Raw genomic sequence first — 15,886 nt, 5'->3', positions numbered from 1 at the left:
TAGCATGACCAAGGCTACTTACTGAAGAAAGACTCTACTGGAGACATGTTGCGTCAAACATTTGAGTTCATTATCACTCTGGTGGAGAGCAAGGCACCAGGCAGATAGGCCCAAGGGCCAGAGCAATCGCTGACAGCTTGTATCTTGCTCTACAAGCATGAGGCAAAGAGGGCAATATACTGGGAATAGTGTGAGTCAGTGAGACCTCAAAGTCTGCCCGCAGTGCAATTACCTTTTGCAATAACACCATGCTTCTTAATCTTATGCCCAAAGTCTACTAACTATAGATTAATATTCAAATATATAAGCCTATGGTAGTCATTCTCAAACCATAACAATTCCTCAGTAGGTAAAGGAGCTGTGTGAAGCCTGGTGATCTAAGGAGGATTTCCAGAACCTATGTAAATGTGAAAGGAGAGAGCCAGCTATTCAAAATTGCTCTTTGATTTCCACACACATGATGTGGCATGTCTCCCACACACATTATGCACTAACAGCCTCACAATATTAAACACAATATTTTTTTTAAAGTGGTGCTATATTTTAAAGAAGATGATATATTTCCAAGACTACTGCTTTTAAATGTTGGCTAAGGAAAGAAATAAATGTTTCATGATTACAGAATGTAGTAAGATCATTGGCTTTGAATTTAAAGGCTAGAGGAAATAGGGGAATCTGAGTTTTCAAGAAGTATATATTTCATTTGGTAAGAAAGACTTCCAGAAATCTCTTGAACCAGTTCCATGGCTGAACACATTACTGGATTCTCTTTCCATTTACTTGTCTTGCTATCAGTCTTGGCAACTTGCACACCTAAGAAATGCCAAATGTTTGGATTTCTCATGAGTGTCCAGCGGGATTACATCTTTTAGCTTATTCACATGATTTCTGTTTTGATCCCATCTCTACTACTTAGTCATCAGTTTATCTATGGAAGAGATGTAGGAATATTGACCCTTCTCAGAAAAACAAAGTCTTTGACTATGGCTTCCCATTCAATGTCTGCTTTTGTTCTATGATTCCACAGCAAGCATTTGCTGGAAGCATCTGTACATGACCTCAGTTCGTGCTCTGTTGTGTAGAACATTATTTTAGGATATGTTATTCTTGTTTATGCGGTGGAACATGTGTTTAATGATGCAAAGATGTGTTGCATTCTTTTAGGTTGCATTTGTTTAACTCTGTGAAGCTGTGTTACTTTGCCTGTCTACAACACTTGATGATCTAATAAAGAGCTGATGGCCAATAGCAAGGCAGGAGAATGGATAGGGAGAGCCAGCATGCAGAGAGAATAAAAAGAAGAAGAAATCTGAAAGGAAGAAATCAGAAATCAAAGAACAAAAATAGGAGGAGCTCATCAGGGACCAGCCACCCAACTACACTGCAAGCCATGGTGTAAGAAGAAAGGTGTATAAAATAGAGAAAGATAAGAATCTAGCGGTAATAATTAGATGGGATAATTTAAGAAAACTGGCTAGAAATAAGCCAAGCTAAGGCCGGGCATTCATAAGAAAGAATAAGACTCCACACATATTTATTTGGAGCTGGGTGGTGGGTCCCTCAAAGAGCAAAGAGTCAAAAAGTTAAAGAAACAAAGCAAAACATAAAACAACCAACAACACTGCTCTCTTTCTTTGGTTCTTTCTTCTGGGGAAGCTTTTACAAGAGCCATCCTCTTGTCAGCTCAGTTGCCAACAGTTGGCTTTCCTCATCTCAATTCTCCTTGTGGTATTTGACATGAGATATGGAAGAAAACTTTCCTGCCCTTGACTCCAAGGATACTCTCCTCTCTCTGTTTTTTTGTTTGCTATAATTCACCCACATACTACTGTAATCCATTAAGACACAAAGATGGCATTTTGCTCTTCTGTAGAAAGTTCTCTGGTAGCTTCGCATTGCTCATCTATGGTCTTTACCCTTCATAATGGGATTTCAGCCACTCTGTGATCACTCTCATGTTGCAAACCAACACACACACACACACACACACACACACACACACACAGAGGGGGGGGAGGGAAGTAGGGGTGTTCATTTGGCCCTGATTTTAACTATTATATAAGTGCTCTATTAAGTATGTTTTTTAAAATTAAAATCTAAATTAACTTTCAGGACATAAATGAATGCAGAACTATGTTAGAAGTAAGGGTAATGCACTGTAATGACCAAATTTTTTTAAAAAAAAATTAAAGGAAGAAAAGTTGAGAAAGAATTTTTGCATGCTGTGCTTGTCTTAGTTGCATAGATTAATGACCAATATGCTAATTCATAGTGATGCAGATTAATATCCCAGTCACTGTTTATTTATACAGATGACTAATTTCTGAAGAATTATATTACAAATCATAATGCAGAGCATTTAAATGTCATTAAATCAATATTCCAGAGAACAGTTATTACACATTCTACTTTCCTGAAAACTTCAAGAAATATGAGAATGGAAGAACAGATTCATCATAAACATTTCCAAGCTGGGAAAATAAGTATTTGCTGTGGTTTTATGTGAGTTTGTGTCATAAGCCACATGTTGGGATGACATCCGTCAATGTCCAGCATTGAAGAGTTCATGCATTCCAGGGTAGGGCCATGTGGATTAGGAATGTTAGTCATGAAAGTTTTGTTTCAGTTACATATTCTGTGACTTGAGAACTCTGATGTGCAAAAAAAAAAAAAAAAAAAAAAAAAAGTTGCTCTGAAAATCCCTCTTCGCCATAAATGTACCTGCTAAGCCTCTGCTGCTTAACCATGGCTGATGTGGTTTTATTTCTTCCCATGTCTCGTTGCTCTAGCTGGGGATAGCTGCAGTCTTACCATGGACATAGCACGTCATAGTTTGTTGTTTAACATGTTTATAGACTTAAAAAAGTAATATGTAATAAGACCGAGAAATTGCCTCTTCATGTCCTGCTGGAGAGGTTGTTAAAACTATTGTTTCATGATTGTTACCGATGGAGTCAATTTATCATTGAAATAATAACAGCACCGTGGAGATAACATTTCTCCTGCTGCCAAAAGCCACTCGCACATGAGTCTTTATTGACTTTTCAGTTTGTTAAATTTAATTTTTTTATCAATAGCACCTGACTTTATTTTTAGTTATTAACTTGAATTCAAATCCTTAATTTACATATCAGCAATCATTTGCTTGTAGGATAAAATACCTTTGATGGGCATGGGGATTGGAAGCCTGAAGTAAAGTCTCTGTATTTATGCTTTGCCATGCAGTTATCACAGAATGCTAATGCCAAAAATTGAAATAGGTGCTCATGAACTTCAGACATTCAAATACACGTCTCTGTGAGATTATACACAAATGGTTTTATGTCTGGATAACTGATTTTTTTTTCATAAATCTAGGAGACATTATATTTTCAATCAAACTATAATCTGATTAATACCTTTGCTTCTTTCCACCACTTGACATTAACATGATTTTGGCCTCCTAGATTACATCATAATATCACTGGAAGGAGATGCCTACTGAAATAACTGAACAGCAAACACAAAGAGAGGAAGGGTTTGGGATAATTTATTCACTGAGTTGTAGTTGGTTTTTATTTTCACTCTTTGGGCTCCCGCCACCCAACTCTCAAATAAATTCACCGAGACTTATTCTGACTTCTAAATGCCAGAGCCTACTTGGGTTGTTTCTAGCCAGCTTTTTTAAAGATTATCCAGTCTACATTTTGCCTTTGGGTTTTTAAGTTTTCATTATTCTATATACCATTCTCTCCATCTTTCCTTCTTTTTTCCCCTCTCTCCCTCTTCTCTTATCCTTCCATTTATTGTCTTTGCCTGCAAGCCCCACCTTTTTCTCTCTCCTGCCTTGCTATTGACCAATCAGCACTTTACTAGACCAATCAGGTGTTTTAAATTGGCACAGTTACACAGCTTCAGAGTTAAGCAAATGCAATGTAAAAGAATGCAACACATCTTTAAGTAATAGTTCAGAAGCCTAAGCTCTTTAAGCAAATGGGGGCTAATATATATTTAATTTTTCATGGATCATTCCAATGGATAGCACCAGGATGGAAAGATATAGCTTGCATGGCATCAGTGGGGATTTCTCACATGAATTAAATTTTGTAATATGACATGAACCTTATTCTTCACAATGAAGTCACTAGACAAATTATTCAGCACCTAATCCACCTTCTGTTCACACTGAGGCAAATTCTTCTACAGGACAGCAAATGCTTTGTTACATGTCAGTTACGTTTAAAGTTAAAAGTCTTGCTAATACCAATGTCAATTCTAAGTGGAAAGTGTTAAGACCAACTGATAAAAATCACGATTTTGTAAATTCAAAGTTAATAAACAGAACTAATTTGTATAGCCTCATCTCAAGTTTACCCAACTTTTAAAAAAATGACAAAAATCATAGAAGGGGTTGGGTTTTTAAGGTGTTTTGTTTTGAGACAGGATTTCCTGTATAACTCAAAGGGCCTGGGGCTTGGCATTTAGAAAAGACCAGCTTCAAACTCATGATCCGCCTCTCTGAGGCCTTGTTTACTGGGTTTTTAAGTGCCAGCATATTCAGCTGAGGCTTTTTAATTTTTATATATTTTTATAGTTTAAACTGTTTGGAGACTTTGCTAAAGTCACAAAATGTGTTTATCCCAATGGCTTTAAATATTGGATGTAACACAAGCAAATCAAAATAAGTCCCTATGTTGTGTGACAAACTAATTCAAAAACAACTTCAAAATTCCATTTTGCTCAGACATTTAGAAAATAATAATCAGATAAAAGGAAACCCATACTAACATAAAATGCAATCAGGATTGTGTGCTCTCTTGATAGATTTATTTTTTAATTGCACTCTCAAATGGTAGTCGAAGTTAGTTTGTTGTCAATAGTACAGAGTTAATTCAGTAAAGAAATAATATTTGGATGCACTACACTTACCATAATGCTCTAATAAATACATTCTATTTAATGTTTTCATAAAGTAAGTTAATGTACAAAATATATAGTTATGAATATCCACCAGTAAATTTTATACAGTCTTAATTCACTAGCTATAAATGGATAATGTTAGAATTTGTAAAGAAACAGTTCATAATATTTTTACTTCTGGCTACTAAAAACAGTCACATACCTGAGCATCATTTAGAGTTGTCAGAAAAAGAACAGGGCATTTGTATTGACAGGATTAACAGTGTTCAAATGCCATTCAACTGAGAGTCTTATGGCTGGTGTCAGTTACCTGAATACATTCATAGCTTACCTTAAAAATTATGTGTGTAAAGTATATTGGAATACATGTGAGATCGGGGTGTCTTTTTATCTAGTCTCATTTATTTTAAAAACCAATTAACTTGTAATCATCGGTGTTTATATACTAATGGAGTATATGACTGCTTGTGACTTATGTCATAATTATTTTCCACACACAAGCAACTGAATAACGAGGACCAATGCTATCAAGGAAGGGGCAAACTTAGATGTTTTTTTTTTTCTAGTTCGAGCCCCGAGTTCAGTGCGGCTGTCACAGTTATTCCGTGGCTCTTGGAAAGCAGTGTCCTGGTTGAGATGCGGCTGGAGGGGTGAGCTGTCCTCCTGGGCCACTTGCTGACCCTTTCTAAGAGCAGAGAGGGCATGTTATCCTTATTGGCCATTGCAGTGTATGGCCATGTAGGAATCACCTGAGCTGCATGATACATATAGATTGCTGGACTAAGACAGATCTCTGAAGTGGTCCTACAGCCTGCATTTGCCTTCATATAGACCAGTGATTTGGTCAGTTGTGGAACTGGGCATTAATGGTAACTCCCAACCCACTTTCATTCTCTCTCATTACTGAGTTGCTAGAATATATTTGATATCTGGCCTCATTAGCAATCTAAAGCTTGTCGTCATCTGACCGGGGAAACACAGAGGGGCAGTGCCCTTTGAAAGCGGTTATCCTTGATTGCAGGGTAGACATAGCCTGATATTTCACACTGAGGTCCGGAATGCAATGTCAGCCAGTCTCAGGGAAATTCAGAATACACTTCACTGTAATCTTTTCTCTAGAAGACACTGCTGTGTAGTTGTGGTTCTGCTTTTGTGGTCACTCCTTGTCTGTTTGCTTTTCGTGATTTCCTTTTTACTTTTTCTCCATCTCTTTTATAGGATACTCAAGCAGCGATTTGATTACTGAATTATGACTGTGGCCTTTTACAACCTAATTAAAAGTAACTATGAGGTTGTTGCTATGGGAGATAATTTTATTGAATATGTTTTATAATTAATTATATATCGATATAGTCAAGTGTCATTAATTAGTCTAATTTTAGGATGTAATTACTAGAATAGTCGTGGTGGTTTACTGCTGTCTAATAGCCAGGGTTTGGAATCTCGTTTGATCTCAATGATTACTCCAATCCCTTTCCTTTTACATTATTCTCCCATTCTTAGCTGATATATTAGATTTGTTTTGCTGGTTCTAGAGCATCAGCTACTTAGCTAACAAATAAAATATCCCCAAGACAGCCTTTTGAAGCGAAGATGAGTAACAACAAAATATAATGGATAAGAGGGTTCCAACTTACTGTCTTCAGGTAGCATTGCTTATGCCTCTCACTGCTTAACAAGGCATGACAATTTACATAGAGCATAGTAGTGGCATATTTTAACTATGTTTAAGTTTGAAAATATTAAAAGATCTATGGACTATCAGGCTGCTTTTTGGGGGATCTACCTGCTTTAGGTGTAAGTAATATGTAACTTACAAACTTTCATTTTGAAAATAAAAGTAGGATGGAAAAACTATGAGAATACAGTAGGCAGGAAATAAGTATTAAATGTTGTCATGTTTATAAGTATTGATTCAGATAGGAAAGAAAATTAACTTCTGATCAGTAGGTTATGAATAGCTATATAATAAAATTTGTCAGACATTACGCCTCTGTATAACTATCCTTTGGTTTCTGCACTGTTTAGCTGGCTTAGACACTAGGAAATGCATTTCTAGAAAATGTATGTGTTGTGTCTATTGGCAATATCACACAGCCATTCTCCTTGGAAATCAGTTTGGCAGACTGTGTGCATCAGAGTTTATCTTGGACTAATTATGATGTACTACGCTCATTTTTACATGTGGCAGATGGACAGATGTCTTGATGTGAGTACTAAGTCTTTTGCTTTACCTTCACTGTGTTACAGAGACCCTGGAAACCCTCATCCGGCAAGCAGAGAATTACACCAGCATCCTTTTCTGCAACACCTACAGGAACATGGCCTTGGAGGCTGCCGCTTCCATTCAGGAGTTTTTCACTGATGTAGGGCTCTATTTATTTGGCGCAGATGTTAATCCTGAAGAATTTGTAAACAGATTTTTTGACAGTCTTTTCCCTCTAGTCTACAACCATCTCATAAACCCTGGTGTGACTGACAGTTCTCCCCAATACTCCGAATGCATCCGAATGGCCCGCCAGAATGTTAGTCCCTTTGGCAATATCCCCAAAAGAGTCATGGGACAGATGGGGAGGTCCTTGTTGCCCAGCCGCACGTTTCTTCAGGCCCTTAATCTGGGCATTGAAGTCATTAACACCACGGACCATATGCACTTCTCCAAGGAATGCAGTCGAGCCCTCCTGAGGATGCAGTATTGCCCGCACTGCCAGAGCCTCATGCTCAGTAAGCCCTGTATGGGGTACTGCCTCAATGTCGTCAGGGGCTGCCTGGCCCACATGACAGAGCTCAATCCACACTGGCATGCTTACATCCGGTCCTTGGAAGAGCTCTCAAATGCAATGCATGGGACCTACGACGTTGAGCACGTGCTCCTGAACTTCCACCTGCTTGTGAATGATGCTGTGTTACAGGCGCACCTCAACGGGCAGAAGATACTGGACCAGGTGAGATGCCTCTCTGTGCCTCCCAGTTCGTTTCCTTGAATGCAAAGACTAGGCAGGTTGCACCCCAAATTTTGTGACATTTCATTTTCATGTTCTTGACATTCTTATCAGCATAGTGAATCCATTCTCTAAGAAATAGTAGAAAGATGAGTGGACAGACATCCTATCTATTTACGCCAAAACTTTGAACAGCTAAAACAACTAAAACCCACTAAAGTAGACAGTTTTTCGAATGGTTCGGTGATTCTGTGAGAGCTCACGTTTAAATCAGGAACAACATCGATTTGAGTTAGAATGCAAAATTAATTAGCAACGTGAAACGAAGTGAGAGTTTTAAGTCTCTGGGTCCCTAACATCCTCCTTGCTAAGAAGACAGCGCTGCAGATGTCTCCCGCAGCATTCCGTTTTGAGAAGGCATTATTTATGCAAACTGTCTGTCGAGCGCCTGTATATAAAAAGACAGGCTGCCGTCGTTGGACTGCTGCTGATAAGAGGTTTGTGGTTTCCTAGCTTTAGAATGGGAACTGCTTTTGCATCCGTGAAGTTAAGGCTTGATACCTGGGTGTGCAGAAGCGTTTCTTAGGGTTTCGACAAGTGGTGGAGTGGCAGCTTGTGAAAACCTGAGCTGGGCCCTCTCTTGTTTTATTTCTAGCAAAATACGGATCTTTTGCGACAAAACCATCAAGCAAGGGATGCTAGAGTTTTCTCTCTGTCCAGCTTCCTGCAGAGCTCTTTAAAAATATTCTCAGGCTCCTTCTGTAAAGCTGCTTATGTTTCATAGAGTGAAGTGGGGTATGCTGTGAATGTTTCTCCTACATCACTTCTCCCGAAATAAAACGAATACTCTCCAGTACCAAGACAATCCATCTTCCTGCAGTGACATTGATTTACTGACTTAACAAATATTCTCATCACGAGGTCTGTATGTCAGCTCTTCATTTCTGGTAGAGGGTGGGCATGAAAATGTTTGGGTTTAACGACTACCTTCCAGTTCTTTCCCTGTGGCCTTTGTGAACCGCTCCGGGGCCTTTAGAAAAATTAGAAATCGCGCCCTCTGGTGGCTGCGACGTAAGCATGTGGCATTCACTGGATTTCAACCCTCAGACTGTGGTCTGCAGAATGTCCCTATAAAAGGACACTTTTATTTTGCCATTTTAGAACTAGTGTTCAAAACAATAGGTTTCATTGTGACATTTTCTTGTATCTATAATTTTTTTTTCTATATTCACCTTCTAATGGCTTCCCTCTTTATCTGCTCTCAATTTGATATAAATAAACCTCATTTCTTGGTCTTTTCTCCTCAGGTTATGTAAATCAAATAGACTTCTAAAAGAACTTAACACATAAAAAAGAATTAATAGTTTTAAAATTTAAACAGGAAATATAATATCCATATTATGATGATGAGTGTGCACAGAGGGAATATATGTACTATTACCTGAGGTCAACTCTACAATTAGTTTTTTTTTTCAGTTTTTTCTTTCTGTTTTAAAATTTTTTATCGATTTTATCGAGTTATACATTTTCCTCTGCTACCCTTCCTTTTCTCCCCTTCTATTTTATTTTTGTGTATCTGAGTGTTTGCTTGAACATATGTATGTAGTAAGAATGTGACTGATGTCCGCAGAATTCAGAAGAGGTCCTAGTGAGCCCGCCATGTGGGTCCTGAGATGAGAGCCCAGTTCTCCAAGTGCTCTTCACCTCTGAGTCATCCCTCCAGGCCTCAGAGTTTAATTTTGGTTTGTGGTATGCTAGTTAAAATCTTGGGCCAGGGATTTCTGATGTGTGTAAGAGAATTGATGCTTCAGGACCCCTGTGCTATGCATTTTTGAGAGCCAGAGTACCTTTTTGTGTCCTTAAAATCCATCACCTAGGAATTTATCTATTTTCCCTCTTTCAATGGCTGAAATAATACAGGACTCCGGTGGACACACAGGCATGATTTTAAACCCAACATTGTCTACCCGTAGCCTAGGCAAACTGTTCACAGTGCTGTATCTGAATGTGGCTTGTATGGCAAGGATGGTAGGGCTGGATTAGGTGGGACAACATTGGCCAGTCACTGGAGGTGGATTCGTGGCCACCTGCTATTTTCTTTTCCTATTCCAAGGTCATCTCTGATCAAATCTTGGTTAAACTGTTTACTTCTGTGTTTCAAATTATTAGTATAATGTTTGTGTTCTAAGAATCCATTTTAAAGAAAGCTTTCATCCCATGAAATCCCCAGGGAACATTACAGAAAAGAGAATGAGAAGTATAGGCAAGTCGGAGAACCGGGCCAAGAGCTGCAAAGGACATTGAAGTCATGAACTCACAACTGTGATTCCCTGCACTGGGGCTTGTAGGATTTGCCTTGTCCACAATTACAACCCCCCCCCCATGTTTCTCTCGTTCATCCCCTTTAATCTGTTTAGTAATTAAGTCTGACAATTTCACACAGTAAGGAATACTGAGCATTCTTACCACTGTCTTCACTCGTCTCTCTCCTATTCTGCCTGCTCTTCCTTCCTAGAAATCTTTCCCACTTTCATATCTGTTTTATGAATCACTGAGTTCACCCAGGGCCTTCGGTATGACCATGGGTTTGGAGCTATTTGTTGGAACATCAATAGACCATGACTCCCTTCGTCCCAGAACCTCTCAGTAGCCAGTGGTTCAGTCATAAAGAGTAGGGTTCTGTGTGCCTGTCTCCTTTCCATGACTCGGTCAGTGCTGTGCTGGCTTCAGGAAGGTAATTATGGTTCTACGCTCATGGTTGGAACAGTTGTATTGGTGTTGGAGGACAGCGTTTCACAGCTCCTCCTCCTAATCACCTGACTCTTAGATATACCCTGTCTTCTCTTCCACAGTGTTCCCTGGATATTAGAAGCGGCGTTGGTAGCATAAATGTGTAAATGTGTTGTAGGGTTGGGGGCTGGGCTCCCACTTGTTTTCAGTGTCTCACTTTCGCTGTCGTTCACTGAAAGATGAACCTTTGTGATTAAGGTGGAGAGCGAGTTTATTCTTGTTTTGTTGTGTGTGTGTGTGTGTGTGAGAGAGAGAGAGAGAGAGAGAGAAAGAGAGAGAGAGAGAGAGAGAGAGAGAGAGAGAGAGAGAGAAACATAGGTATGTAGAAGTCCTATAGATGCTGTGTTTTATTTAAACAGCAGTGGTAAGTTCCCTCTTGAGTTTCTAACTCTCCAGGCATGGGTTGTTGTTAACTACACGGACAGTGTCAGGTATGGGCTCCCTCCTATGGATTGGGCTTCAGATAAAATTATAAGGCTGTTGGTTACCCCCCTCCCCAACCAGCAGTTGTACCACTATCGCCTACGTGAGTACAGCTTTTTTGGGCAGGTTGGTTTTTGTTATATAATTCTCACACGCGTAAAACCATTGCTAACATCTTTACTACTGTAGTACATGTGTTATCTTCTGTCATCTGAAAGCAAGCCAACAGGTGCTTAGTTTCAGCTAAGCACCAGCTTCCTCTATACCCCACAACGAGGTATGTGGTGTTGTCAACAATAGGGTCTGAGCCTGTAGTGATTGTCAGTAAAGAGGACTGACAGGAGATTTCTGTTTCAGGAACCAAAAAAAAAAGTCTTATTTTAGAAAATAAAATGATCTGATACGTATTTAAAGGAACATAATTATTAGTAACAAACTATGGATTCTTTTTCAAATAAAGCAACAGAGATCCTCACTTTCATTTATTTGGAAAGAAGAAGAAACTGACTTTAAGTTCCTTGTAAATGGACTCACTAATATTTATTTGTGCCAGCTTCAAAGTGATTTATAAACTGTTTATCAAGTTTGATAACCAGTTCACATATCAATGATTTCAACAAATTCAAAATAAATTGTTAGAGAGTAGCAAATAATGCCTCTTTCACGTTCCCAAAGCAATCTGTGAACTCAAGCACTTCTTCATGTATTCTTCAATAAATATGCATTTACTCTTAAAGGGATCCATAGAGGAGCTGATGTATCATGCTCTGTTGGAGGGATTTCAGCCTGAAATAAAAATAAATCCTTAATTTATTGACAAAATCGTAAGCATTGCACAGACACACACAGAGAGACACACAGACACACACACACACACCTGCCAGCAACAGAAACATGTTTAGAAACACTATTCTTTAAATCCTATAGTTTTTTTTTCTGTAGATTAGCTCAGAATTTAACATAAATTACAGAAGCAGACCCAGAAAGACTGGGATTAAAAACACAGGCAGTTGTGTGAAGCTGAATCATGCACCTGCCTGCATCATCTTCGATTACAGGTAGTTTTCAATCTTTTTAATACAATTCCTCATGTTGTGGTGACCCCCAACCATAAAATTATTTCAGTTGCTACTTCATAACTCTAATTTTGCTACTGTTATGAATCAAAATGTAAATATTGGATATACAGGATATGTGATACGCAATCCCTGTCAGAAGGTTGTTTGAACCCCAAACAGATAGCAGTCATCAAGTTGAAAAACACTTGTCTAGTAGTAGACTGAACATTTCCTTGCTAATTTAGTTTGCTCTCAGGTTAAATGTGGCCGTAACAGCCCCATATCTAGAGCATCAGGAAGCCTATGACGAGCACTCCTGCTTAGTGTTTGCTACAAGGAGAGTTTTTGTCAAGCTACCTGTGCAGTATAATTAGTGATTTGTCTGGTTGCATCCATATTACCTTAGAATCAGTATATGATTCACTTTTGAATTACCAATCACTTCAAAATTGCAATTAGGATTGATTGTGCAAAATCATGTAGCTTAATTAGCTGGTAAGAGAACAATTATCTCATTCCTCCTATATACACTAAAATTTACCTAGTTCTGAAAAAGGACAGTAACGTCTTATGCTCCTAAGTATGTCAACCATACCCTTGTATAAAAATTGAAAGTAAACATTGAAATGGTAACTTGGATTAATAGGAATATCTGCTCCTTTCCTCTAGTATGTGGCACTCACTTTTCTATAATCTTATTGTCCATGAGGCTGTTTAAGTTGGTGCAAAGGATAAAGAAAGAAAGAGCAAACTAGAAAACAGTCGATACCACGATTACTTAAACAAAGCAGAATGTAGATGCCTTAAATTAGGTATCTAAATACAAACATGGCACTTCATTTGATACCCATCCCCAATGTTTGCTCAGGGGCAGTTGATGTGGTGGAGGATGGTGGGTTTCATGAAAAGGCAGATAAGCACATGTTTGGGGTGTAGCATATTCACTAACCGACTGTGGATTATTTTTCAAGTAAAACATCACATGTAATGGAAGGATATTAAAGTTTCTTCTTAAAAGGTCAGAAACTACAGGGCAAAGACCTACAGGTAAAACATAGATATCCTTATATTTAAGATAACTCATGACGTTTCCAAGATTTTGGTTATAGAGTTTTATTAAAGAGAGTTTAAACATGTCTTTCATTTTGTAGTTTACTTGGATATGTGGTGTGCCATTTTGAACATGACACAAGAATTTATATAGTTCTCACAGAGGGGAGCTCAGAATAAGAATTCTGGAGTTGCTTTACGCATTTCTAGAATATATAAAAAATTGACAAGGGCAGTTAAATGACTCAATTGGTAAAAGCAGTCGACTTTAAACAAGACTCCTTGAGTTCCATCCCCACGTCCCACATGTTAGAAAGAGAAAAATGGCTAGTGAAAGTTGACCTCTGACAATCCTAAGTATGTAATGTCATGTATGTACTCTTCAAGAATAATGTAAAAGACATTGTTGACAAGAAGAGCTTTCACTCATGTACATGCTGAACTTTGCCGCCAAGGAGTGGAAGGTGGTAATCAGAAGTTCTGTTTCAGCTACCTCACAGCTATGAAATTCATTCATACTATTTGGAGGATATAACTTTTACCTTTGTTTACCTTTTGTTCAGCTTCTATGGCTGGTTGATACTGGGTTTGTGGCTTAAATAGGGCTTCAATTTTCTGTAAGATGGCACAGTACCTGGGCAGAAGAGAAACAAGACATGAGAATTTAAGTCAGTAACTGTTGTAGAGCAGAAGTCTAGGCTTCTAGGGCAAGGAACAGCTTTGGAGAGAAGCATACTAAGTGGATTGAGCAGTAATAGAGAATTCTACTCCAATAAAGAGGAACAGGAAACCTCCAACTTACAGAAAACTCATACAATACTGCTCACAGTTCCATAAAGATTATTTAGAAAGGGTTCAGCCACTGACATCTTGGCAGTCAGTGATGCTGGGGAGTTTGTTCAACAGTACCTCCATCGAGCATGAGGCCATAATTAGTAGTTTTTAGTTTCAATGGTAGGGTTATAATATCCTTCTCTAATGCAGAGGAAGAATTTAAGGTAAGTCTAAGTGTACAATTCACCATTGATTTTCTGTTCAATAAATGTTACAGCTTAGAGGAACTTCTAGAACAATGGTTCTCAACCTTCCAAATTTTGTGACTCTCTAATACAGTTCCTCATGTTGTGGTGGCCCCCATCCATAAAATTATTTTTCTTGCTACATCATAACTGTAATTTTGCTACTGTTATGAATGATAGTGTAAACATCTGTGTTTTCTGATGGTCTTAGGCAACCTCTGTGAAAAGGTCATCTGACCTCCAAAAGGATTGCAACCTGCATGTTGATAACCAGTGTTCTAGTATGTTTCCACGCTTTGGTGATGGGTTTTCTTCATAATTGCACACATATTCCTCACCTAGGAAAGATTTCTCATCTGCACATGGATGCGAAGGCTGATGGGAATGGGTGCATTCAGTTTGATACTTCTGTTGATACTTTTTGAGATTAGGTCTTATATAGCCCTGGATAGTCCAGAACTCAATATATAGCCAAGGAAAACCCTGAACTCTGCTCTTTCTATGCAGTACTGGAGTTACGAGACAAACAGCTTAACATTAAACATTCATTTTGACCATTTGGTAATTTTCTAAAGGCTGAGATGATTGATAGTGAAGTCTAGCCAATACTCAAGTTCCTCAGTTGTAAAATTTTAAATTCTTTAGAAAAGTCATCAGAAAATGAGCTTGAATAATTTTTGAATATATATTCCAGAAGAAATTGAACTTGTGTGGTTAATTTTTGAATTAGTCTTTTTGAAGAACAATGTGACATAAATTTCTTTAAAATCAGTAATGAGAGTCATGAGATTTTACTTTTGTCTGATTTCCTAAGAAAAGAAATATAATTAATGTTTTTGTGAATACTCTCAGGTCTGTATAGCTGTCAAAATTCAGAAAAGTAATCTTCCATGTTTGTGAGCAGTAACAAATGCTATGAAATTCTATGTATATGTTAACTGACATCTATGATACATTGGAATATAAAACTTGAAGACAAAAGGAACTCATGATCACCTTCCTCTTCTAGTATTTGAGGGCCAATCTTCACTTTCTTCTCAGGCACCATCTTCCCTGACAGTGTGGTTCAATTTCATTTTAAATACAGCAGGGGAAAATCACTTATATCCTTCCCAATTAATTTCAATATCATTTGTTTATTTTCATTAAGTTATAGAGGGTTCTCTGAGATATGCAAGTTTTATGATCCTTTGTTTTAGTTCAAAGACTTATTTATTGCTATCGCTTTTGTGTGGATTGATTTTATCAGTGTTGTGATTACATACCCGACAGAACACTAAGTGAAGGAAGCACTAATTTTGGCTCACTGCTTTGGAGGGGGCGAGATCATTTGGTCTCATATTGCTGGATGTAAAACTCATGTTATTAGTAGTGTGTGGCACAGGCAGCTGATGGAAGGAAGAGAAGTCAGGATTCAGACAGGAATAATACGATGGCGAGAATCTGTCCATAGTGACCACACCCAAGTGGGCTCCAACTTCCAGGAAACAAAAAACATTTAAAAAGTGAGATACAAAAACAGGCATACAGCTAGGATCAAGTTTTCAAATCAGGAGTATATGTGAGATATTTTATTTTCCAACTATAACAGGTATGTGTTTGTTGTTCAAAATAACATATTTAATGCCTTTCGATCAAATCTATTGCCCATCCCTTTCCTCCCAATTCAGCTTCATGTGCTCTATCTATTTCTTTAAAAATTTTA

The 15,886-nt window shown here is 38.1% G+C and overlaps 1 protein-coding gene across 1 annotated transcript in view; it reads left to right on the top strand.

Moving 5' to 3' along the window:
• Gpc5 (glypican 5) overlaps positions 1-15,886 on the top strand; it is a 518,959-nt gene that overhangs the window by 183,878 nt on the left and 319,195 nt on the right. The window contains exon 3 of the mRNA XM_050150430.1: positions 7,150-7,844. Coding sequence (XP_050006387.1) covers positions 7,150-7,844 — 695 coding nt within the window. The remainder of the gene's footprint in view (positions 1-7,149; positions 7,845-15,886) is intronic.

The sequence above is a fragment of the Alexandromys fortis genome, unplaced genomic scaffold (genome assembly GCF_014885135.2).
Source record: "Alexandromys fortis isolate MF-2015 unplaced genomic scaffold, M_Fortis_MF-2015_v1.1 scaffold_66, whole genome shotgun sequence".
NCBI lineage: Eukaryota > Metazoa > Chordata > Mammalia > Rodentia > Cricetidae > Alexandromys > Alexandromys fortis.
This window is presented reverse-complemented; position numbering and strand designations above follow the sequence as displayed.